At 42.8% G+C, this 23,981-nt stretch overlaps 2 protein-coding genes across 2 annotated transcripts; one reads left to right on the top strand and one right to left on the bottom strand.

The window, feature by feature from the left end:
• Positions 1–1,712: 1,712 nt before the first annotated feature.
• LOC311103513 (RUN domain-containing protein 3A-like) lies at positions 1,713–20,499 on the bottom strand. Its single transcript, XM_084145088.1, has 11 exons — positions 20,226–20,499; positions 9,705–9,832; positions 9,272–9,405; positions 9,024–9,109; positions 8,831–8,920; positions 8,661–8,741; positions 8,365–8,530; positions 7,974–8,131; positions 7,716–7,835; positions 3,250–3,341; positions 1,713–2,942 (listed from the first exon to the last, which is right to left on the bottom strand). Exons 1-11 carry the CDS (start codon positions 20,330–20,332, stop codon positions 2,800–2,802), a joined length of 1,305 nt encoding a protein of 434 aa, XP_084001214.1. The 5' UTR covers positions 20,333–20,499; the 3' UTR covers positions 1,713–2,799.
• A 521-nt stretch (positions 20,500–21,020) lies between these two features.
• Positions 21,021–23,964, top strand: LOC311103512 (E3 ubiquitin-protein ligase RNF113A-like). The gene is made up of 10 exons (XM_084145087.1): positions 21,021–21,155; positions 21,497–21,576; positions 21,663–21,761; positions 21,890–21,997; positions 22,150–22,259; positions 22,373–22,479; positions 22,612–22,701; positions 22,814–22,907; positions 23,009–23,115; positions 23,770–23,964. Exons 1-10 carry the CDS (start codon positions 21,053–21,055, stop codon positions 23,835–23,837), a joined length of 966 nt encoding a protein of 321 aa, XP_084001213.1. The 5' UTR covers positions 21,021–21,052; the 3' UTR covers positions 23,838–23,964.
• Positions 23,965–23,981: the final 17 nt, after the last annotated feature.

Raw genomic sequence — 23,981 nt, 5'->3', positions numbered from 1 at the left:
ACAAAAGAGAAGAGCATTCGCAGATAAAGTAAATCAAAAATCTATCCGGTTTATAAGAAGTTGCAACAGGGAGACACGTCCAGCACAGAAAATGTCTTACTGACATCTTGGACAGGCCCTTCATATACTAATCAGACAGCGCCAAATGTTCTAGTCACGAAAGTGGGCCTTCAATTATGTAGGCAATGCCACACACATTTACGTAGAAAAAAAACTAAACGTCCCTAGTCTGTCACAAATGTTGAATACAATTATTTTAACGTACTCTGATGATTGTCCTGGGTGTTGGTTGTTCAGCTGGTCGAAATATGACCAAATATCCACAGAAAATTATTATTAAACAGACTTCAAAACATGGGTCTGTGTGTGGCAATCAATGTGTGTTTGCTCATGACCGAAGGCACATGCACAAGATGGAAGTACATGCACACATACTACCAGGTGTTTACATGGTTTTGCTAGAAATTTCTACTTCAGTACCAGTGCTCTAAAAAGTTGGGTAAACAATACTTTCCTATGGATTTTGTCTCAAATTTCAAGCAGCTGAAGGTCCAACTGCACAGACAACCGATAGAGTAAGTTAAAATGTAATTTTATTAAACATTCTGGCTTCTAAGGAACATTTCCACGATTCTGCAGTGCTTTGCTTCAGACTGTATATCAAGAATTAGTATCAAAGTGTGATTGATTAGGCTATCAAAACACCAGCCCAAGAACCTTGTAGGAAGTCAAAACAAAAGGCAGTGACTTTGTCAGCTACTACAGAATCACACAGTGTCATCAATACAATACTACAGTGAATAAAGTCGCTCTGGATAAGAGCGTCTGCTAAATGACTAAAATGTAAATGTAATAATCAGTGTGTCCTCGGTCCTTGTACATCCAGTCTGGCGTCACCCACTATCAACAGATATGAGAATAATTCATAACATTAAAGTCTATTGACCATCAACCCGCACCTTGAGTGTCACAAACACTGGAAATCATGTGTATTACAGAAAGGGAAAATATATTAATATGCTAAACATTGTGTTAATCACTCTAAACTAAATATGAACTTTAGTGATCTAAATGTCCCCATTACCAACATGCATTGGCCTACAAATCAATCCTAAATCTTACATTTGGTTTTACAAAGTTCTATCAAACTTACCAACTCTCTGCCTTCCAGAAACCGAAAAATGAGCTGATGTGATGGTTAATTGGACACCACCCCTGCTGGTGCACTGCCCACCAATTGATTGATTAGGGACACATTAGTAAATGGACCACTAGATGGTGCCATAGCGCACATTGGACACATTCCATCCTGGCCCCAATTTTTCAAAAGTTATCCATCTGGATTTCACCTTTCATATAGTATTAAATGCATAGAAATATCATTAATAGAACGGTATCCCCCATTCAAGACAATGAGTCGTCCATTCTATTCATTCTATGGATTTAATCCTATAGGCTAAATCTGGGCACTGGTCCTGCAGGTTTGCAGCACAGTGTACTGAAATCAATTACTTTTGTCTTGGCCCAGTAGCTTACTAAAACACCTGACTCAACTAATCAAGGGCTGCTTAAAGTTGATCCTTTTGTTAGTAGAAAATCAACATGAGCATTACAGATTTATACTGTTGAAACCAGTGGAGTAGTTGAGGGTACACGTACTTTAACAACGTTTACGCACCTTGCAGAGAAAAAATACTCACTCAAAAGGGATTGACATAACCAAAAGGCAGTTTATTGCAACTAATAGCATAGGTCATTGAACAAAAATAACCAAATATGCACGTGTAAAAATAACATAACACTTGATTTATAAAATCTGATTCATCAACAAAATATCAAAAGCAAAGTGACAAAACTGTTGATAGACAGACTTAACCAATTGCTGCACACATTGACACATACTGAAACAGTTATGTCTGATTACCCAAGCAGGTCAATGATTTGGAGATTCAGGCCTGGACAATCATCCAAAACCCAGTATAATGGAGGAACAATGCCAATATCATTCAGCCACATGCATCAAACACACGTCTAGCCGCTATGTCAGAAACACTCAATCTGCATCCACTCACAAACACCTAAGAATAGCTAATGTTTTTGTTAGAATAGAGTTCAGCCTTCTCCTCCAAGTGTTCTGACTTAATCGCAAGTGCGTCTTTCCAATTTGCCTGTCATTTTGCCAGGCAGGCAGGAGGGTAGTATAGGCCGAGGCAGGGCTGGGACAGACTGACGGACAGACAGTACAATGAGCAGATGTATCAGGTGCAGAGAAAGAGTTGGATAAGGAGATCTAGAGGAGAGGAGAATTTAAATAGATAAATAAATATATGCTTTTAGATAGTTGTGTAGCTTTGAATTGGGATGGTTAGATGTGTCCAAAAAGGCATTGAATATACAGGCCAACATTTTGACCTAGGAATTCACACATACAGCTGTGAAAGAGCAGGATGGACAGTGTGAGGATGTGAGAGAGGGTGTGGGTGAGGAGGGGCACAGAACAACTAGGATCCTTTTAGTTTCATTATAACTTTCATTTAATCCACACAAAGATCCAGAAATATTGAAGAGCTTTTCCCCCTCTAATCTTTGCAGACATGAAGCAGTGGGATGAGTGGAGTTGGTTGGAGAACGGTTTGGTTGGAAAAGGGTTTGGTTGGTAACTGTGTGTTAATAGTGTTGACAGTAGGTAGGTAGATGTTCATGGTCAATGCAGTGTCTCCCAAGTTGAGGCAGGCGGGTGGGGTTGGTTTGTTGCTGGCTTTGCGCTGCGCAGACAGAGCGCCGTCGGCATGGCGTCCCCTAGCTGGGGGAGAATGCAGGGCTGGGTTCCGTGCTGATGTTGACCAGACACTCACTGGACTTGAGGCTGGACATGGACTTGCAGCTGGGGAGAGAGGCCAGAGAGCCACAGAGACCCAGCATAGAAGGGGTGTAGTCTTTTCCTACAGAGGAGCGAATAGACAAAACACAATAAAACTCTGTCCCTAAAGCACACTTTGGCTATCAGCATAACTTAAACACCCACGCAAAATACACCATAGACAAGGTTCAAACATGCCTTTGTATGTTTGTGTTTGTGAGGACATGTGGATGCATTCTTCTAAGTGGGTTTCTGTTTCTGTGTGGTTTTGTGTTGGTGCATGTATGACAGTGGGTGCCTCGGTGCACATATTTCTGCAGCATCAGTATGCATTGCTGTGCTTCTGCAAATGTATTTGGATAATGTACATTTATTTTTTGAGCACCAACCTGTATCTCCGTTCTGTTGCCCGTCTGTCTTCTGGGAATCAGAGTTCAGACTGACGTCAGCTGAGAGCTGCTCCAAACTGTGGAAGCTTCTCCTGAAGGAATGAGTGACATCATGAAATACTGTTACATTAACACCTATGTAGAAATCGCACAGACATTTCCTGGTTGCAAACATTTTAATAGTTCGCCTAATTTCAGTTTATGTGACAAAACAAGCAAGTACAGTGTAGAGAATCATTGTACCATCTACAGTGAGGGAAAAAAAGTATTTGATCCCCTGCTGATTTTGTACGTTTGCCCACTGACAAAGAAATGATCAGTCTATAATTTTAATGGTAGGTTTATTTGAACAGTGAGAGACAGATTAACAACAACAAAATCCAGAAAACCGCATGTCAAAAATGTTATAAATTGATTTGCATTTTAATGAGAGAAATAAGTATTTGACCCCCTCTCAATCAGAAAGATTTCTGGCTCCCAGGTGTCTTTTATACAGGTAACGAGCTGAGATTAGGAGCACACTCTTAAAGGGAGCGCTCCTAATCTCAGTTTGTTAACTGTATAAAAGACACCTGTCCACAGAAGCAATCAATCAATCAGATTCCAAACTCTCCACCATGGCCAAGACCAACGCGCTCTCCAAGGATGTCAGGGACAAGATTGTAGACCTACACAAGGCTGGAATGGGCTACAAGACCATCGCCAAGCAGCTTGGTGAGAAGGTGACAACCGTTGGTGCGATTATTCGCAAATGGAAGAAACACAAAATAACTGTCAATCTCCCTCGGCCTAAGGCTCCATGCAAGATCTCACCTCGTGGAGTTGCAATGATCATGAGAACGGTGAGGAATCAGCCCAGAACTACACGGGAGGATCTTGTCAATGATCTCAAGGCAGCTGGGACCATAGTCACCAAGAAAACAATTGGTAAGGACTGAAATCCTGCAGCGCCCGCAAGGTCCCCCTGCTCAAGAAAGCACATATACAGGGCCGTCTGAAGTTTGCCAATGAACATCTGAATGATTCAGAGGAGAACTGGGTGAAAGTGTTGTGGTCAGATGAGACCACAATCGAGCTCTTTGGCATCAACTCAACTCGCCGTGTTTGGAGGAGGAGGAATGCTGCCTATGACCCCAAGAACACCATCCCCACTGTCAAACTTGGAGGTGGAAACATTATGCTTTGGGGGTGTTTTTCTGCTAAGGGGACAGGACAACTTCACCGCATCAAAGGGACGATGGACGGGGCCATGTACCGTCAAATCTTGGGTGAGAACCTCCTTCCCTCAGCCAGGGCATTGAAAATGGGTCGTGGATGGGTATTCCAGCATGACAATGACCCAAAACACACGGCCAAGGCAACAAAGGAGTGGCTCAAGAAGAAGCACATTAAGGTCCTGGAGTGGGTTAGTCAGTCTCCAGACCTTAATCCCATAGAAAATCTGTGGAGGGAGCTGAAGGTTCGAGTTGCCAAACGTCAGCCTCGAAACCTTAATGACTTGGAGAAGTTCTGCAAAGAGGAGTGGGACAAAATCCCTCCTGAGATGTGTGCAAACCTGGTGGCCAACTACAAGAAACGTCTGACCTCTGTGATTGCCAACAACGGTTTTGCCACCATGTACTAAGTCATGTTTTGCAGAGGGGTCAAACGGTTGTCACCTTCTCACCAAGCTGCTTGGCGATGGTCTTGTAGCCCATTCCAGCCTTGTGTAGGTCTACAATCTTGTCCCTGACATCATTGGAGAGCTCTTTGGTCTTGGCCATGGTGGAGAGTTTGGAATCTGATTGATTGATTGCTTCTGTGGACAGGTGTCTTTTATACAGTTAACAAACTGAGATTAGGAGCGCTCCCTTTAAGAGTGTGCTCCTAATCTCAGCTCGTTACCTGTATAAAAGACACCTGGGAGCCAGAAATCTTTCTGATTGAGAGGGGGTCAAATACTTATTTCTCTCATTAAAATGCAAATCAATTTATAACATTTTTTACATGCGTTTTTCTGGATTTTTTTGTAGTTATTCTGTCTCTCACTGTTCAAATAAACCTACCATTAAAATTATTAGACTGATCATTTCTTTGTCAGTGGGCAAACGTACAAAATCAGCAGGGGATCAAATACTTTTTTCCCTCACTGTATACCACCATGAAATTTATTTTCCATAACCAAAAATATTGTATTTTCAGCTGTTTGAAGCTGATGTACAAAACCGAAAGTAAAAGTAACTAAACTTAAAGGAAACATACAACAAGCGCACATAGAACAGATCTACGCTTCTTAGACTTGCTTTCAATGAGAATGAGATGTCTATATCACACATTTCTATGTGAATTTGGTTGGTTCACCCAAAAAGTTACATATTGCAGCTTTATTTAACTAGGCAAGTCAGTTAAGAACAAATTCTTATTTACAATGACGGCCTACCAAAAGGCAAAAGGCCCTCCTGCGGGGACAGGGGCTGGGATTAATACAAATAAATATACACTACCAGTCAAAAGTTTGGACAGTGTCACGCCCTGGCTCTGGGGACTCTTATATGTTGAGCCAGGGTGTGGAGTTTCTATGTGTTATTTTCTATGTTGTGTTCTAGTTCGTGAATTCTATGTTGGCCAGGGTGGTTCCCAATCAGAGGCAGCTGATTCTCGTTGTCTCTGATTGGGAACCATACTTAGGCAGCCTTTTGGCACTAGTTTATTGTGGGATCTTGTTCCGGAAGGTTTGTGTATTTAACCTAGGACTTCACGTATCGTTTATTGTTTTGGTTCGTTGTGTGTACACTAATAAAAGTATGTACGCCTATCACGCTGCGCCTTGGTCCGCTTCATCATGTGTCAACGGTCGTGACAGACACACCTACTCATTCCATGGTTTTTCTTTATTTTTACTATTTTCTACATTGTAGAATAATAGTGAAGACATCAAAACGATGAAATAACATATGGAATCATGTAGTAACCAAAAAAGTGTTAAACAAATCTTAATATATATAATATTTGAGATTCTTCAAATAGCCACCCTTTGCCTTGATGACAGCTTTGCACAATCTTGGCATTCTCTCAACCAGCTTCATGAGGTAGTCACCTGGAATGCATTTCAATTAACAGGTGTGCCTTCTTAAAAGTTAATTTGTGGAATTTCTTTCTTAATGCGTTTGAGCCAATCAGTTGTGTTGTGACAAGATAGGGGGGATATACAGAAGATAGCCCTATTTGGTTAAATACCAAGTCCATATTATGGCAAGAACAGCTCAAATAAGCAAAGAGAAAACAACAGTTCATCATTACTTTAAGACATGAAGGTCAGTCAATACGGAAAATGTCAAGAACTTTGAAAGTTTCTTCAAGTGCAGTCGCAAAAACCATCAAGCGCTATGATGAAACTGGCTCTCATGAGGACCGCGACAGGAATGGAAGACCCAGAGTTAACTCTGCTGCAGAGGATAAGTTCATTAGAGTTACCAGCCTCAGAAATTGCAGCCCAAATAAATGCTTCACAGAGTTCAAGTAACAGACACATCTCAACATCAGCTGTTCAGAGGGGACTGTGTGAATCAGGCCTTCATGGTCGAATTGCTGCAAAGAAACCACTACTAAAGGACAATAAGAAGAAGAGACCTGCTTGGGCCAAGAAACACAAGCAATGGACATTAGACCGGTGGAAATTTGTCCTTTGGTCTGGATTCCAAATTGGAGATTTTGGGTTCCAACCGCCGTGTCTTTGTGAGATGCGGTGTGGGTGAACGGAGGATCTCTGCATGTGTATTTCCCACCGTAAAGCATGGAGGAGGAGGTGTTATGGCGTGGGGGTGCTTTGCTGGTGACACTGTCTGTGATTTATTTAGAATTCAAGGCACGCTTAACCAGCATGGCTACCAAAGCATTCTACAGCGATACGCCATCCCATCTGGTATGGGCTTAGTGGGACTATCACTTGTTTTTCAACAGGACAATGACCCAACACACCGACAGGCTGTGTAATAAATAAATATTTTACCAAGAAGGAAAGTGATGGAGTGCTGCATCAGATGACCTGGCTTCCACAATCCCCCGACCTCAACCAAATTGAGATGGTTTGGGATGAGTCGGACCGTAGAGTGAAGGAAAAGCAGCCAACAAGTGCTCAGCATATGTGGGAACTCCTTCAAGACTGTTGGAAAAGTATTCCAGATGAAGCTGGTTGAGAGAATGCCAAGAGTGTGCAAAGCTGTCATAAAGGCGAAGGGTGGCTATTTGAAGATTCTCTAATATAAAATATACTTTGATTTCTTTAAGACCTTTTTGTTTCCTACATGATTCCATATGTGTTATTTCATTATTTTGATTTCTTCACTATTATTCTACACTGTAAAAAATAGTAAAATCAAGAAAAACCCTTGAATGAGTAGGTGTGTCCAAACATTTGACTGGTAGTGTATATAAATATAGGACCAAACACACATGCACATATACACACACTCATACAGTAGATGTACCTGCGGAAGAGCTTGACGTCCCCCTGGTTGTTGTAGCCTCGTATGGAGTGCCACTGGTTGACCAGAGGGATGGACAGGTCCTTGGTCAGGTGGGAGGAATCACAGGGGATGAGGGCAGTGCTGGAGGGAACACGCATGGGATTAACTCTTAACATCATCTGATATGTGATGTTCTGTATTTGTGTGTGTCTGTTTATGATGTTTGTATGTGTCCCCGTCGATGTATACTAGTGTGTGTGCTGTGTATATTGCTCTCACATTTGTGCCTGCAGCTCCAGTACGATGGACTCCAGCTCCTTCTTCTCCTGCAGGCTCTGGACACTGAGCTCCTCCAGCCTGGCACTCAGCTTTTTGTTCTCCGTCTCCACGTTCTTCAGCTGGGACTCCCGCAGACGCACCAGCTCCTCCAGGTAGCCCTGCATCACAGACACAGACACAGGCGCAGACACAGACGCACAGTTAGAAGATAGGACTGGAGTGCATACAGATAGACTGTGTTCTGCATACCCCAAAAGTACAAACAAAGTTATTACTCTATATACAGTACATTGAGGACCATCAACATTTCCACCATGACACTCTGTTCTGGAAGAGATTCTATGCCCCATGTCTTTAGGAATGTAAGGTTATCAGGAGGTCAAAAGGTCACCTTCTGGGCGTAGACAATCTTAAACCTCTGCTCCATCTTGCGACACTTGTTTCTCCAGCTCTCCTCGTCGGTGACCAGGGGGATGTAGGGGTGTTCTGGGACACTTTCGTCACTGGCACTGCTGTCCACACTGCACCGGTCATCCTCATCACTCAGGTAGTCATAGCTGTAAGCAAGGGACACATAGCAGGGGAGTTGCACACATTCACACACTGCTTCTAGTCATTTGGATGGCTATGACTAAGCTACTGACTAGTATGACATATATTGGCGAAGTGAGCACGTGGTTGTCTCACCTCTGAGTAAACTTCAGGTAAGGTGTGAAGTCAATCACTGCAGGGGACTTCCCATCCAGCGCCTCCCCCTTCAAGCAAAAACTGGACAGAGAAAGAATTGTAAACTTTATAATAACAATGTAACAAATAATAATGCTATGATTCTGCAGGCCTGAGTGATGCTGCCTCACCTGAAGTCTATGGCACTGAGACCAATGAGCATGCCCGTCAGAACAGTGGCCTCCTCTCTCAGCATGATGGCTCCGTCATCATAGAACCTCCTGCTGTGCAAAGCCTTATGATTAGTTATGTATTGCATGTTGTTTCTAAGGTAGATTGGTAGTTAATAGGCTAGATGGGATACTATTTTGTGGTATATCTGACCTGGTTGTCCGTGTGTCCCTCAGGGCTGTAGCCACATACTCAGACAGACGCTTCTCCATCAGCGCCACACGGATCCATGCCCGACCCTGCAGAAAACGATGGAAGGAGGGAAAGAGAGAAAGAGAGAGAGAGGGGGTCAGATGGAATGAGAAAGAGTGACAGCTAAGGGATTTTACTCTGAATCTCTGGTGACACAAACATGCACACACACACACACACACACACACACACAGGATCCCCGTCCTTGCCTTGGCGCGTGAGGTGCTGATGTTTTCGATGTTTTCGATGCTGGCGATGCAGTTGTTCTGCACCTTGCTGCATGCCAGCCGGATGTAGTCCCAGAAACTGCGCTGGCCATCTGAGCTGAACCAGCTTCCTGGACCTGGTCCAAAGATAAAACACTGACAATGACTCCCATCTCCTACAACAGCCAACACAGTGTCCCTGTCGCTCAACGCACCACAGCAGATTGGCTTTGCATCCAGCACTTTAACTCAGTCAAAACCGATGGGCATGCCATGAGCTCATGTAAAAATCATTACATTTGCCTATTATATGTGTGACATTATACATATTATGTAAATAGGTAAATAGTAACAATTGAAACTAGGGGAAGCCTTGAGGCTTCCGTTTCCTGAATTAGAAGACCAAGAGACTGATGGACACTTCCATGTCCTGTACCTGCTGTGTTACCTTTGAAGCGGTGGCTGAGGATGTGTTCCAAGATGGCAGCGAAGTTGACAAACTCCTCGGATGAGTCATCGATGGGCTCAGCTGTGTACTTTTCCAGGAGTGTCTTCACCGAGAATCTAAAAGAGAGGAGAAGAGAGAGACAGAGGAATGAGAAACAAAGATAACTACGTACAGTACAAGTCAAAATTTTGGACACACCTACTCATTCAAGGGTTTTTCTTTATTTTTACTATTTTTTACATTGTAGAATAATAGTGAAGACATCAAAACTATGAAATAACACATATGGAATCATGTAGTAACCAAGAAAGTGTTAAACAAATCAAAATATATTTAATATTTGAGATTCTTCAAATAGCCACCCTTTGCCTTGATGACAGCTTTGCACAATCTTGGCATTCTCTCAACCAGCTTCACGAGGTAGTCACCTGGAATGCATTTCAATTAACAGGTGTGCCTTCTTAAAAGTTAATTTGTGGAATTTCTTTCTTTCTTAATGCGTTTGAACCAATCAGTTGTGTTGTGACAAGATAGGGGGGATATACAGAAGATAGCCCTATTTGGTTAAATACCAAGTCCATATTATGGCAAGAACAGCTCAAATAAGCAAAGAGAAACAACAGTTCATCATTACTTTAAGACATGAAGGTCAGTCAATACAGAAAATGTCAAGAACTTTGAAAGTTTCTTCAAGTGCAGTCGCAAAAACCATCAAGCGCTATGATGAAACTGGCTCTCATGAGGACCGCGGCAGGAATGGAAGACCCAGAGTTAACTCTGCTGCAGAGGATAAGTTCATTAGAGTTACCAGCCTCAGAAATTGCAGCCCAAATAAATGCTTCACAGAGTTCAACAGACACATCTCAATATCAGGCGTTCATGGTTGAATTGCTGCAAAGAAACCACTCCTAAAGGACACCAATAAGAAGAAGAGACCTGCATGAGCCAAGAAACACGAGCAATGGACATTAGACCGGTGGAAATTTGTCCTTTGGTCTGGAGTCCAAATTTGAGATTTTTGGTTGACACCGCTGTGTCTTTGTGAGACGCGGTGTGGGTGAACGGATGATCTCTGCATGTGTATTTCCCACCGTAAAGCATGGAGGAGGAGGTGTTATGGTGTGGGGGTGCTTTGCTGGTGACACTGTCTGTGATTTATTTAGAATTCAAGGTACACTTAACCAGCATGGCTACCACAGCATTCTGCAGCGATACACCATCCCATCTGGTTTGGGCTTAGTGGGACTATCATTTGTTTTTCAACAGGACAATGACCCAACACACCTCCAGGCTGTGTAAGGGCTATTTTACCAAGAAGGAGAGTGATGGAGTGCTGCATCAGATGACCTGGCCTCCACAATCGCCTGACCTTAACCAAATTGAGATGGTTTGGGATGAGTCTGACCGCAGAGTGAAGGAAAAGCAGCCAACAAGTGCTCAGCATATGTGGGAACTCCTTCAAGACTGTTGGAAAAGCATTCCTCATGAAGCTGGTTGAGAGAATGCCAAGAGTGTGCAAGGCTGTCATCAAGGCAAAGGGTGGCTATTTGAAGGATCTCAAATATAAAATATATTTTGATTTGTTTAACACTTATTTGGTTACTACAGGATACATGATGTGTTATTTCATTGTTTTTATGTCTTCACTATTATTCTACAATGTAAAAAATACTAAAAATAAAGAAAAACCCTTGAATGAGTAGGTGTGTCCAAACTTTTGACTGGTAATGTATTTCTTTGCAAAACCATTTATATGCAATAAAAAGTAGCAAAGAGGGACAGAATGTTGAAAGTATAATGTAAAAAACAACAGTAGGAGCAGACAGGCATAGACAAATGTACTACTGTACTTGACTTGTGCTAAACAATAGCTGAGAGGAGTTTTTTGGGAGCAATGCCATCGAATACATCTGAGGTCACCTCCAATTGTCTTGTGTGCAACACAATGTCCCCCTTCAGATGCTCCGCAAAGTTGCCGTGACAACAACACAATTAACCCCCTTGTCTCAACCAATGGCAGATGACACGGTTGTCGGCGTGGCAGCCTTTGTTCAGTATGGGCTCCCAGGTCCTGTCCGTCCCTTGGTCTGATCTCTGTAAGGAACCAGCCGACATCAGAGTATGACCAAATCAAATCCCCCCCCCCCTCATACACGGTGGTCTGATCTATTTAGGACAGCTGTAGCCATTGATTTAGTTTGGCTGATGACCTCAAGATCTCACTGCACATACCACTGAGAGCTAAGAGCTAGAGGCTATGCTGTGCCTGCTGTGTGTACGCTAGGAGTCGGAGTCCAGGCACAGACTAGGGCTGACTGCCTCTTGTTCCATGGGAAACACTAGCATCACCGAGGGCAAGACTGCCCTGGCAGTGGGCAAAACTTCCATAGCCAGGGGCAAGACCACGGTCGCGATGGGCAATACCTCCGTCTCCAGGGGAGTGACCACCACCTCCATGGGGGACTCCACCATCAGTAGGGAGAAGACCACAGTAGCTCTTGGCCGCGCTAGCTTCACCAGGGGAACCACCACCACCTCCTTCCGGAAGGCTCTGATGCCAAAGCGCAGGACCACCTAGAATAAATGGACAGGAGCTCAGACGCCAGGGCCAAGACTCCCAAAGCAACCAGGACGTCAAAAAAAGACTTGACTGAAGAGGAGGATTGGAAAGCCACCTTCCTGTCCAGCAAGACTACCTTCACTAAGGGCAGGATCTTGATTCTGAAGACTAAGTACGCCATCTCCTGGGGCAAGTCCTCTGTCTCGTGGAGCAGAACCACCGTTACCCTGGGCAAGATCACCGTGACCATGGGAAAGACCTCCGTGACACGAGACCAGACCACCAGCTCTCTGACCACTCTCACCTTCACCCATGGAGATAAGTCTGTGTCTGTGGTCAAATCCAGCCTCACCAGGGGCAGACAAACTACACGGAACATCTACTGGGATTTCCACCTGTGATTATTGTATATGGTTACACTCAAAACGGAGGGATTTTTAGCAGGTCAGTTGTAGCTTAAATCATGTCCATTTGTAATCAATTATTCCATGTGTCTGATCAATGTGCAGCATTCTGCAGCTCGAGTGTCAATGAAGCATTAATGTTTTAGAAGAAAAACATTTATCATGTCTTTCAAAATGAATCCCACATGATGAGAGTATTGTTAGGATGTGTTACGGATCTAACAGGCTTGAAATCAGATAAGATGTTCTGGAGCCTGACGGAGGAACATTATTCAAATGTGTGACAGAGGAGATGAGGTTGGTGGTGTGTTGGCAGGGAGGGAGGCAGTAGGACACAGCTGTGTGTGATGTATGTGGAGACAGAGCATGTGTCATCATCAGTGTGCTGATCAACAGAGAAACGGTAATTCTCTGAAGCAAAAATACAGTTTAAATGTCCCCCTTTTTGTTATAGAACAACAATTGCATGCTGATTAAATTGGTCTATGTTTCAAGGTTGCATGCATTACAATAACTATGCTATGTTCAGTTTGTAAGGACAGTCTTAAACTAGGAAAAGTGTCTGTCATAACTGATTGATTGATGTAACCTGATGCTCATAAAATAACTGCTTCAACACTGCTTGGCTTGATTTTGTTTGTTTGCAAATTTGACTTTTTATATAATATACAAGTAGTATGAAACAAATTATATGTACTCTCCTGAAGTGGAATAATGAATTATTTTCATACTAAAGGACAAGGACCATAGTCAAATGCAATATAAGATGATCTGATCATCTCTAAATCAAATATAAAATTTTAGGGACACAGACACTTGTAAAACTACTAAGAGCCACACCCATATTGGAGACTGAAGCCAAGATGCACATTGCACATTTGAGAAGAGCAGTCATAGGCCATGGATGGAAAACATGAACTTATGTCAACTTCCTTGCCTATCTAATAATGTCTCACATATGTTTCATGTTGCACATGTTCCATACAGTTTCACACGGAACCAAGGCTTTACAATCAGGGGATATAGGGAACAATGCCACAGGATCAAGTGATGTCACCACAGATTATCCTCTGGGCAACAATGTCTCCTTCAGCCGCTCAGCAGCGTCGTGGTGGTGATGGGACAATCGTTCCACTGTCCCCAGCCCTTAGATAGGCTACAGCCACCTACGGCTGCCTCTGTCCATTCACAGGGACACATGGGCGGTATGTGGCCTTCCAGAGCCCACGTCTATAAGCTCAACGAAGGCATTATGTGACAGGGGGTAGCACTATCCACGCTTAGCATTCTGGTCTACTCTGGACTCTCGTTACTGTTACTATCACACCCAAGGCTTACTAAGTGGGGTGTGCTGCATGAGCGTGCGATGTGTCGTGCCGAGTGAACCCCAAAATCCACCACCTCAGCAGGGTCAGGAAGACAACCTTCTTCTCAAATGGGCAACACCAGCATCACCGAGGGGAAGACGGCCCTCTCCCTGGGCAACACCACCATCAAGAGGGGCAAGACCAAGCTCACTGTGGGCAACTCGTCTATCACCAGGGGCAAGAAGACCACTTCTCTGGGCGCCTCCACCATCGCCAGTGCCAAGACCAAGCTCACCATGGGCAATGCCTCCTTCAGCAGGGGCACCACCACCACCTCGTTTCGAAAAGCATTTTTCGCCAAACGCAAGACCCTCTAGATGAGAGGGGACATCATTGGGTGGAGGGACTGGCGGCTAACTCAACAAAACATAAAGACAACATACAACAACACCATCACAGGGGACATAAGGACATCACCGCAACATCTACACAGGCTAGATCTAAATTGACTTCTAAAACACTGGATTATTTTGCTTTGGACCATTTTCTTTTTCGATCAAACAGGATTTTATCAAGGAAACAGGTCAGTGGTTTTAGAATTCTTAGATGTGTTCTACTCCACCCAAGGTCAGTCTGAGTTATGTGTTGTGCAGAAGTCAATGTCTGTTATACATGTTACTGTTGGACACCCTATTCAGTTGCCTAGAACAAAACTTTGAGAACATTTGACCTGCTACATTGTTGAAATATTCTATGGCAATTAGGAACTTTAAGTATTTATGCTTTACTGATATGTCAAAGAAATCAGTAGATTGCAAGATAGTCATCTCTGATTATCAGTAAAATCAGTTTATATGTGATTACAACATCAGAATCTAATACTGTGGTTGAATTATTAGAAATTGACAAAGTCTCTCGATGTGAAGGGGAGTTAAAGAGCGGCAATAACTGGTATGCCTTAAATGCTAATAGATTGAGTGCCACATCAAGATGCTCTTGGTACGATTTGACACTGAAAAACAACTGCCCGTCCTTATAACAAACATCTTTTGTGCCCCCTCTCACTCCTCTTGGATCTCAGCCAAACCCACTCTCAGCTCTCTTCAAACGTCCTCTTGTTCTTTTTTCTACTGTACTTATGTTCAGTTGTGTTTTATTTACAATACAATTTAGGATCAGGGTTCTCTAATTTGTCCGAAATAATCTCAGAAGATTAGGATTGACAGCTCTCAATAACTTTTCTCTCTACCCCTCTTTGTCTGACTAACTCTCTCCCTCATCACCCCCCTCTCTCTCTCGCTCCAGTTTTGGCCTAACCAGCAGGATCAGCTGACACTGGAGGATTCCTCCCTGGCCATGGCCATGTGGAGGGAACACTGTCTGTCTGATGGTGTTATTCAGATCCTCTACTGGGTGTGTGTGCACCTGGAGGATCCCTCTCCCTCCCATAGGGGAGATGAGCTCAGCCAGGGGAGGAGATGCAAGCCCTGTGTCTATGTGCCATGAAATATCATGAGAGGAGATAGTATTAGTTGACTTATTTGCTCTGACAGAGAGATTACAAACGTTATGGCATAATTCATAATAATGAACATGATGAGGGGATGTGATATGAAGGATATAGTATGTCACAGAGAAAGTGGATATGGTAATAGGAGAGGAGAGGTTGCAAGGAAGGTGGGGAAAGGTTAAAGTGGTATCTGAACTTGTATAAGAGTGTATTTATACTGTAATGTGAAGTGTTTGGTCCTGCTGGTAATGTTCACATTGCAATGCCAATGAACCTTGCTTATGTTTAGTAAGGCAGAGGTCATTTGTGCAATAATATGCTAGAAATATGTGAAAACAAGAGAGAAACAAGAGGATAATTAGGCTGGAAAGAGCACCAATATTTTCACCCATTACGAGCATCATTTTTTATTCTAGGATGGCAGGCTCCGAGTGCTGCTTTAATGTCCACAATGAACAATGGGACAGACACTTCTGAGTGGATGAGAAGGGCTTTTATGAGGAAAAAAGTAGAGCAGTGGAACCCTGAGGCTGAGAGAGAGAGGCAGAGAGAGGTAGAGAGTAGCGAAGAGTGGGACCATTTGTGGTGCTTTGCCATTGTTTAACACACGAAAGGACACACTCAGAGTGAAGAACCATACTGTATACTGTACAGTCCCTCACAGAACCCACATTCAAGTTTCAAAGTACTTTGCACTCATTGTGCAGCTGGTTCCACTTTATATGTCCTCCTTGGGATATTGCAACAGAGACAGTAATGGCCTATTCTCCCCAGCCACACCCAAAACAATTGAAGGCTTCAACAGACAAAAGATGACTTGCTCTTCGTTCTCATCTCATCCACTTTTATTCACAGGGAACAAGGGTGCAGTAGGATAGGACCTCCAAATCCTTAACTATCTCATTTATGTTTTCTTAGGTTCAACGTGTTGGCACCAACAGTGTTCATCCTGTCATGGACCTCGTCATGAGAGCTCTTAGGCCAGAATATGCAACAACAAAGTAATATATCCAGTGGCCTGTAACAAGATTCCCTAGTGATAGCTGTTTCTCCTGGTTTGGCCTCTTTTCAATAAGGTAAAATAGCACCTATTGGTACAGTCTGTTTCTCTCAGATGAACCGAGTACAGATGACGCTCTGGTCCCGCCATGTTTTAAAAACATATGTAGCCCATAGCAACAGCTATACTGTTATGTAAGACTTTTCTTTTATTCTTGACATTTTATTATTATTCTGGGCATGGTAAATACTTATAAATGAAAGCCAGCTTAAGGCATGAGTGGTATCTCCTTCAAAAGTTATATTTTTCTCAGGACTTGAAAAGTTGATGGTGCCAAGTTCCAACTGAGATTTCTACAGTCCTTTTCAAAGACTACCAGCTGGACCATACTGTATATCTATGACCTCTGTTGACTTAACTATTGACCTTTGACCCAGGGAAGCAATGATAGTTCCCTGTGATGTTGAGAGTATTTCAAGATTTCTGTACAGTCTATTGCTGTGCATGGAAATATATGTCATCAAAATAAGTTTAGTCAATGAAACATGATGTAATGGGGAGGTCACTTTGACACATCAGATCACTGCATCTTAGAAGTCACTCTATATCTTGGCTTTGGTGTCTATAACAAGGCCAACCCATGAGACGTGCCATCAGAGACTAGACCTACTAGTATCCCTGGGCCCTACTATATCAGTACAGCACTAAAACAACCATGTTAATGACTTGGAGGAAGAGCTTTGAATGGGAGTGTGATGCCAGTTTGGCAAAATCCATAATGATTCCTGATGACAAATTGACATGGGGATGGATGGAAGCTCTGGGTCCAGCATTTCAGCAAGGGTCAATGACACAGTGAACTGATTCAAATTCAGTATTCAAGAACAACTGTATGATAATAGAGCATTCACAAATAGGTCTCAAGACAAGGATTTACTTCCAAAAAATGAAAAGTAGGAAATCCAAACATGTTAATCTATGTGTCGATGTCTGGTAAATGTGTATGTTGTGATAGTGAAGGAAATGTTGTGTATGTCAATTTGAATATATACACGTGCATTAGTATTAGAAGAATGATCATGCTTGGGCTGGTGTGCTAACTGAACACTAATGTGGGCTTAGCTGGGAGGGATGGCTAATGATCTGAAAATAACTGTGTCCATATCAGTCAAACCTTTTTCATGACTCCCTCCATTACTCTTGGCATTAGTCTGGTGCACAGATCCACCCTCTATCTCTTTGCACCAAGGCTTCCCTGCTCTGCCCTGCTGGTAGTCCTGCCTACACAATGAGACACACACAACACCAGCCTGACTCTATGTACAGCCAGAGGTCCTGAGGTCACAAACATTCACAACCTTTGTCTACTTGAACACCACCTGGGACAAGGGCTGTCATTGGCTGACACTGGCAGTTTGCCTCGACACATGGAAGTGGTACACGTCTGTCTGGCAGGAAAAGAGGCTTCTATGATTTACAGCCTATCTTAGACTGCACAATACAAAGCTAAGACTTGACATCGACACAGATGCTTTCAGATATTCAAAGCCTGGGGAATACATGTATTACCCTTGCATTAAACTGAATCCATAGCTCTCATTGAAAAGTAATCAATGTCTTTCCCATTGGAGAAAATTGTATGATTAGCATTACTGATGAAAAACTGTTGTGAACATTTCTTTTTTGTTTTGTATCCTGTGCCTCTGTCTTTAAATGTCTTGGATTAAAATATTATTGGCACAGTCAGCGTCTGAAAAATGACCGAACTGCAACAAATGTCTCTTTGTTCTCTCGCTAATCCTTCTGGAGTCTGAAGTCTGTGTGTTTTAAAACGTTATTTCTCTTTGGTCATGTTCTATGTTTGTTCTACGTGTTCTATTACACTGTATGTTCCACTAAATGCAGACAGAACCCTCGGCAGAGAGGTGCTGTAATTAAAAGTGCTTGATCGTGTTCCTGGAGTTTTCATTTGTCTATTTATTCTTCTGTCCAAGCAGCAAACAAACACTAAACTCAACATGTCATATCATGAGGTCAACATGAGGATATGTGGCCAATGTCGATGTCATCGGATTGGAAGGATGGAAAGATATCCATGATTAGTGACAATGTCATAAACCATATATGCCTACCTTCACTACACATAGAATGCGTAAATCATTTTCTGCTAATTGCTTTTTCTAGAAATGATTTAGAGAGACCACCAGGAGCTTGAGTGATGTCATTCCCGTTGGTCCTGTGTAGAACAATGCCTCCCTCAGGAGATAAAATGTTGTGTCCCTGACAACAGGACAATGGGTCTCCTGGCCCCTCAGAGTGACAGCACACACTGGACACATACATGCCTCGCCTGATGGGTTCACGTCTCATCATGAGGGTGCCCACAGATAACATATTCACATTGCTAACATACAAGCTACGAGCCACAGACCCACACGTTTCTGAGGCAACAATCCAGTTCCTGTTCCTACTGGAGCTCCTTATATGAAGACAGGGATATAAACCAGTATGACTCACCATGGTATGTGTTAACACACAACAGACATGAGGACACACAGTGAAGGGGAAGCTTACAGTATAGATGCATAAGGACACAGAGATTAGATACAAATTGAGTATTTTGAAAAAACACATATGCACTCTTGAAATAATTGTGAATATATATATATATATATATATATATATATATATATATATATATATATATTATATCATTTAATATATTATATTATATTAATTTACATGACAAATGTTTGTCATCATAATGTATGAAGTATTCACATTAATTATGCCTTTACAAATCTGAATATTCTAGGATGGAGCACTGATGATACATTAGCCTACATTGGGTAAAACATCATTTCTCCTTCACCAAGTTATCAAATAGCATTCCTATGACAACCAGCCACAGGGGTTTGACTGCTATGCCATTTTATTCTCAGCAGTATCAGCTGTAGATATAAATTACTCTGGTATAGATGAGCTGGCATAGATGTCGTCGGCCTATACTTTTTTATGAGAGCTATCTCTCAGGCCACCGGGTGAAATTCCTCTGGGTGTTTTCAGTGCAATATGAGTACATCACAGTAGCATTCAATGACCATAATAAACATCCGATTTCACTGTGATGTCATTATCTTGGAGCAGCATTTCTCTAAGCGGTAAAGAATGTCCTCGTCCCAAGAATGTTGTCGTCATTGCCACATCACCGACCTGGGGCATTCTGGTGGAGCAATGCCCTCTCAAACATAGGCCTCACACACCCAATTCAATCCCATGTCCTTTCAAATAGGCCGACATAGCGGCGGAGACAGCCGGGTGTCCAGCAAGGTGAAACTGCATCTGTGGCTGTTTATTTATAAGGCGATCTGATTCTCTCTCACCGTTATTTCTAATCGAGAGAATTTAAAAACAGAAAAAATGTATCCATTATAATTTCCCCAAGTAGTCTAATGTATAGGCTACCACAGTGCCTATAGCTGTGAAATATGTTGCCTTTTCTTTTTCTTTTCGTTTCCTTATGAGAATGCATGATTGAGAACAAACAACACAGGACACAGAGCTGGCACTTACATTTAACTATTGGTTAATGCGGCAGAAAATTATTTGAACGCTTCTTACATTGTAGCCTAAACCATTATACATTTGTTTCCATGCATGCATTAAATAATCTGTGTGGTTAACATGACGTGCCAAACACACGAAACCTCTGCTCCCTTGTTTTGTACCTGCATACGGTGATGAGATTTTTTCGCTCCACGCCGACGCTCCGAGAAGATGCTTTTTTCGATGTCAAACCCATAGCCATTGCTTTTCGTACACAGCCGGATTCCATTCAGCGGCAGTACGGAGCCTTCGGGTAGCCCTGCACCACCAAGACCCCTCCCTCGGCAGGCCTATGCCATATATTCCGGTGTCCTCAGTCCTCCGCGAGAAGCAGAGACATGCTGATGCTTAATTAGTGGGCTCTACGTTGACGCGCTCACGATTCACGATCGAGTTCTGCAGGGTGAACAGACACTATAATTAAAATAACCTCTGCATCAAGATACCCAATGCACATATGTTGAATTAGCCTACATAAAATATCCCATCATTTAATTATCCTACATTTGATCATAATGTGCTTTGAGGTTTTATAACACTATGGAAGATGATGACTGACTATATAAGATATTATTTTGTTGCACCACAACATATCTACAAATAATATGTGATAAAACAATTACAAATTGGCTTGAAATGAATGCCAATGTATTCTACTTAATTTTATATTTTGTGCTGTAAGGTAGATAATTGGCCAGCATCTTCTCGGTTCGATTCCCACGGGAGGCCAGTATGAAAAATGTATGCACTCACTAAAACTGTAAGTCGCTCTGGATAAGAGCGTCTGCTAAATGACTAAAACATTTTATATATATATATATATATATATATATATATATATATATATATATATATATATAGAAATGTAAGGTGGACTACTGTGGCTCCTCTACGCTAGAGGTCGCTCTAAAATAGTTACGTCACCAATTTGTTGTAAACAGAAGGAAAGATGGCGGAGTCAGGGGAGCCCAAGGCAACATGTACATTTCTATTTAAAAAATCAACCAAAAAATGCAACGCTCGGAAGAGAAAAGCCAGTGACAGCGACAAAGGTGAGCTACAATGTTTGAGTCCAACTCAGTGTTGTTTCAAAAGCTAACCAAAAGACTGTATTGTACATGAAAACAATGGCTACTAGTAATAGCCAAGCTAGCTAACTAACCTAGCTAGATATTGCTAGTAATAGTTAGCGAGATAGCTAACATTTGAAGTTTATTTAGTTAGGCGTTAAGATTGTGCCTAATAAAAACAAAACTACTGCCAGCTATAAAACACCCAAGCCATGGAAATGATTGTGCAAGTGACAAATGAACCCACAATGGCCGAGTACTGTAAACATGAAAATGTCCCACTCACATTCTGATGCTTGTCTCATTGCCTCCTCCATTGTCAGATGGCAACAGTGACGAAGACAAGAATGCCGTCGTCAGAAAAGAAAAAAAGACGGGTTCAGCAAACCCTATGATTCAAAGGGTAACGTCGCGTGACTGACTACAAACGAATCATTCTTTATACTTAACATTTTTGATAGTGTGAAATCATTATTCTCTTCTCCCCAGACAAAGAAAGTAGAGAGAGACGAGGTGTCATCTGCTGAAAGTGATGAGGAGAAAGAAAGAAAGAAAGTCACTGTTGCTTACAAGTCAACAAGGTCAGCGGTGAGTTATTTTGAAAAAGACCTCTCCTCTACCATTAATGATGTTTTGTATTTATACCCTACCTACCCCTTTATTGCTCTGCCCTGTATAAAGCTATCAATCTCGTCCTCCTCCTTCTCTGTGCATAGAAACCAGAGGGGCCAGATGACATGGGAGCAACTGCAATCTATGAGCTGGACACAGCAAAGGACAATGATGCTCAGGCCATCTTTGAGAGGAGTCAGAAGATCCAGGAGGTAAGACATCTGTCCCTAGTTGGAGGAACTTTGTTTCCTTAGTGTATCTACATCTTAGTATTGTATCATTTGCATTCTTCCCCCAGTCTTGTGTAGTAAATTGGGACAACGTTGGTCCGCAAATGCTTAATAAGGGTCTCTATCCTCACCAGGAGTTGACCGGTAAAGAGGATGATAAGATCTACAGAGGAATGAACAACTACAAAAAGCACATCAAGCCCAAAGACTCCACCATGGGCAATGCATCCTCTGGCATGGTCAGGTATGCATGCATGTTGTGTGACAGAGTAAAGTTGAAATGTCTTGGGTAAAGTTTTTATTTAAATGTTTTCGCTATGTATTTGCATCATCACGGTTTTCTATTTTCTTTGTCAGGAAGGGACCAATACGGGCCCCAGAGCACCTGAGGGCCACAGTGAGGTGGGACTACCAGCCAGACATCTGCAAGGACTACAAAGAGACTGGCTTCTGTGGCTTTGGAGGTGAGTGGGGCTTTGCCGTAAAGTTGCCTCCCCCAATGTAGAGCTTTGCGCGGGTCCTTCTTTCCCTACTTTAATTTATCATCTGTGGAAGTCTCTGAAAGTCTCCTTTGTGTGTTTCTTTTCCCCTCTTAGACAGCTGCAAGTTCCTCCATGACCGCTCAGATTACAAACATGGCTGGCAGATTGAGAGGGAGCTGGACGAGGGGCGCTATGGGGCCAACGGTGAGTTCACAACAGGGGAGAAACACGGGGCTGTGTAGATTTAAGATTGATCAAAGATTAGAGAGTAGATGTTTGTGATACAGCTGTTCAGTAATGTGTGGTCTGTATGAAGATGATGAGAACTACGAGGTGAGCAGTGACGAGGAGGACATGCCCTTCAAATGCTTCATCTGCCGAGAGTCCTTTAAGAACCCTGTCATCACCAAGTAAGACAATGCTCCTTAAGAACTCCTTCACCGTTAAGTGTGTGTAGAGAAACTTCCAGCAGTGATTGCTAATCAAACCACTCATGTCATGTCTCCCGCAGGTGTCGGCACTACTTCTGTGAGACCTGTGCTCTTCAGCACTACCGCAAGTCCCAGCGCTGCTATGTGTGTAACGTCCAGACCAACGGCGTCTTCAACCCAGCTAAAGGTGAGGATAATGCATTTCAATTACCATGGTCAGCATAGTGGTATATGGCATGTACAGTAGGGAATGGCCTCGGATGATCCACCAAAGCATAACTTTGGGCTAAGAAAACAAATATAAAGCTACAGTAGTTTGTTGTTGACCATGGAGCTTATGTAGCCTGACGACTCAAGCTGAATTCTTCCTCTGCTCCATCGTTCGCTACATACTTCAGTCTGAGACCGCAATCATTGAAGTCATTTGTGGTGACGTCAAAATGAGGAGTGCTGTACAAAAGTCATCAGCAATTGGATCATCTCTAACCAATCAGAGTACCAATGCCGAATTTTCTAAACGTTGCTTTACCGTCGTGTGTTCTGGCCCAACCCATCGGTTTCTGGGAACAATCAGATGGTCTAGAACGTATTTCCGTAGGGGAGGTACTCTGCTCCAGATTCATTGCGGAGAAGAAACTAACATTGGTCGGCGTGGCGTTTGGCCAGAGCAAGGAGTTTTGGTAGCCAGGCAAGCGCTTATGCACATCGGGTAAAAGACTAGTCTCTATAGTCAGGTAAATAGAAAAAGCTCACTGCTCCTTGAATATTCATGCCTGTGTACGGCTGAGTGGAGTTATTCAGCTCCAGGCAGTAGCCCTAAAAGTGTTTTTTCGCTCTACAGAGCTGGCAGCCAAGATCGCCAAACACCAAGCCATGCTTGACCAGCCACCCTCTGATGAAGAAGATTAGCAACCTACTGTAAATACAGTACCTGTCCCATCCAAATCCATCAGTGTCTGTTATAAATCTCCCCTCCCCTGTTTTGTTTCATTGTGTCAATGTCAAGCCTTCTGGAATAAAACTCGATTTTGTAATAGTTATTGACTGATTCCT

The sequence above is a fragment of the Coregonus lavaretus genome (assembly GCF_964263955.1).
Source record: "Coregonus lavaretus genome assembly, chromosome: 28".
NCBI classification, from domain to species: Eukaryota; Metazoa; Chordata; class Actinopteri; order Salmoniformes; family Salmonidae; genus Coregonus; species Coregonus lavaretus.
The sequence above is the reverse complement of the archived record's forward strand: the minus strand, read 5'-3'. Positions and strand labels throughout refer to the sequence as shown.

What these genes read in the sequence shown, in the direction of transcription:
- LOC311103513 (XM_084145088.1), bottom strand. Translation starts at nt 20,332, where the DNA reads ATGGAATCCGGCTGTGTACGAAAAGCAATGGCTATGGGTTTGACATCG. An exon ending in CTTCAAAGGTAACACAGCAG is followed by an intron (nt 9,406 to 9,704) that starts GTACAGGACATG and finishes TCTTTGGACCAG; the next exon opens with GTCCAGGAAGCTGGTTCAGC. An exon ending in AGGGACACACGGACAACCAG is followed by an intron (nt 8,921 to 9,023) that starts GTCAGATATACC and finishes TTTGCACAGCAG; the next exon opens with GAGGTTCTATGATGACGGAG.
- LOC311103512 (XM_084145087.1), top strand. Translation starts at nt 21,053, where the DNA reads ATGGCGGAGTCAGGGGAGCCCAAGGCAACATGTACATTTCTATTTAAA. An exon ending in CAAACCCTATGATTCAAAGG is followed by an intron (nt 21,577 to 21,662) that starts GTAACGTCGCGT and finishes TCTTCTCCCCAG; the next exon opens with ACAAAGAAAGTAGAGAGAGA. An exon ending in GGGGCGCTATGGGGCCAACG is followed by an intron (nt 22,702 to 22,813) that starts GTGAGTTCACAA and finishes GTCTGTATGAAG; the next exon opens with ATGATGAGAACTACGAGGTG.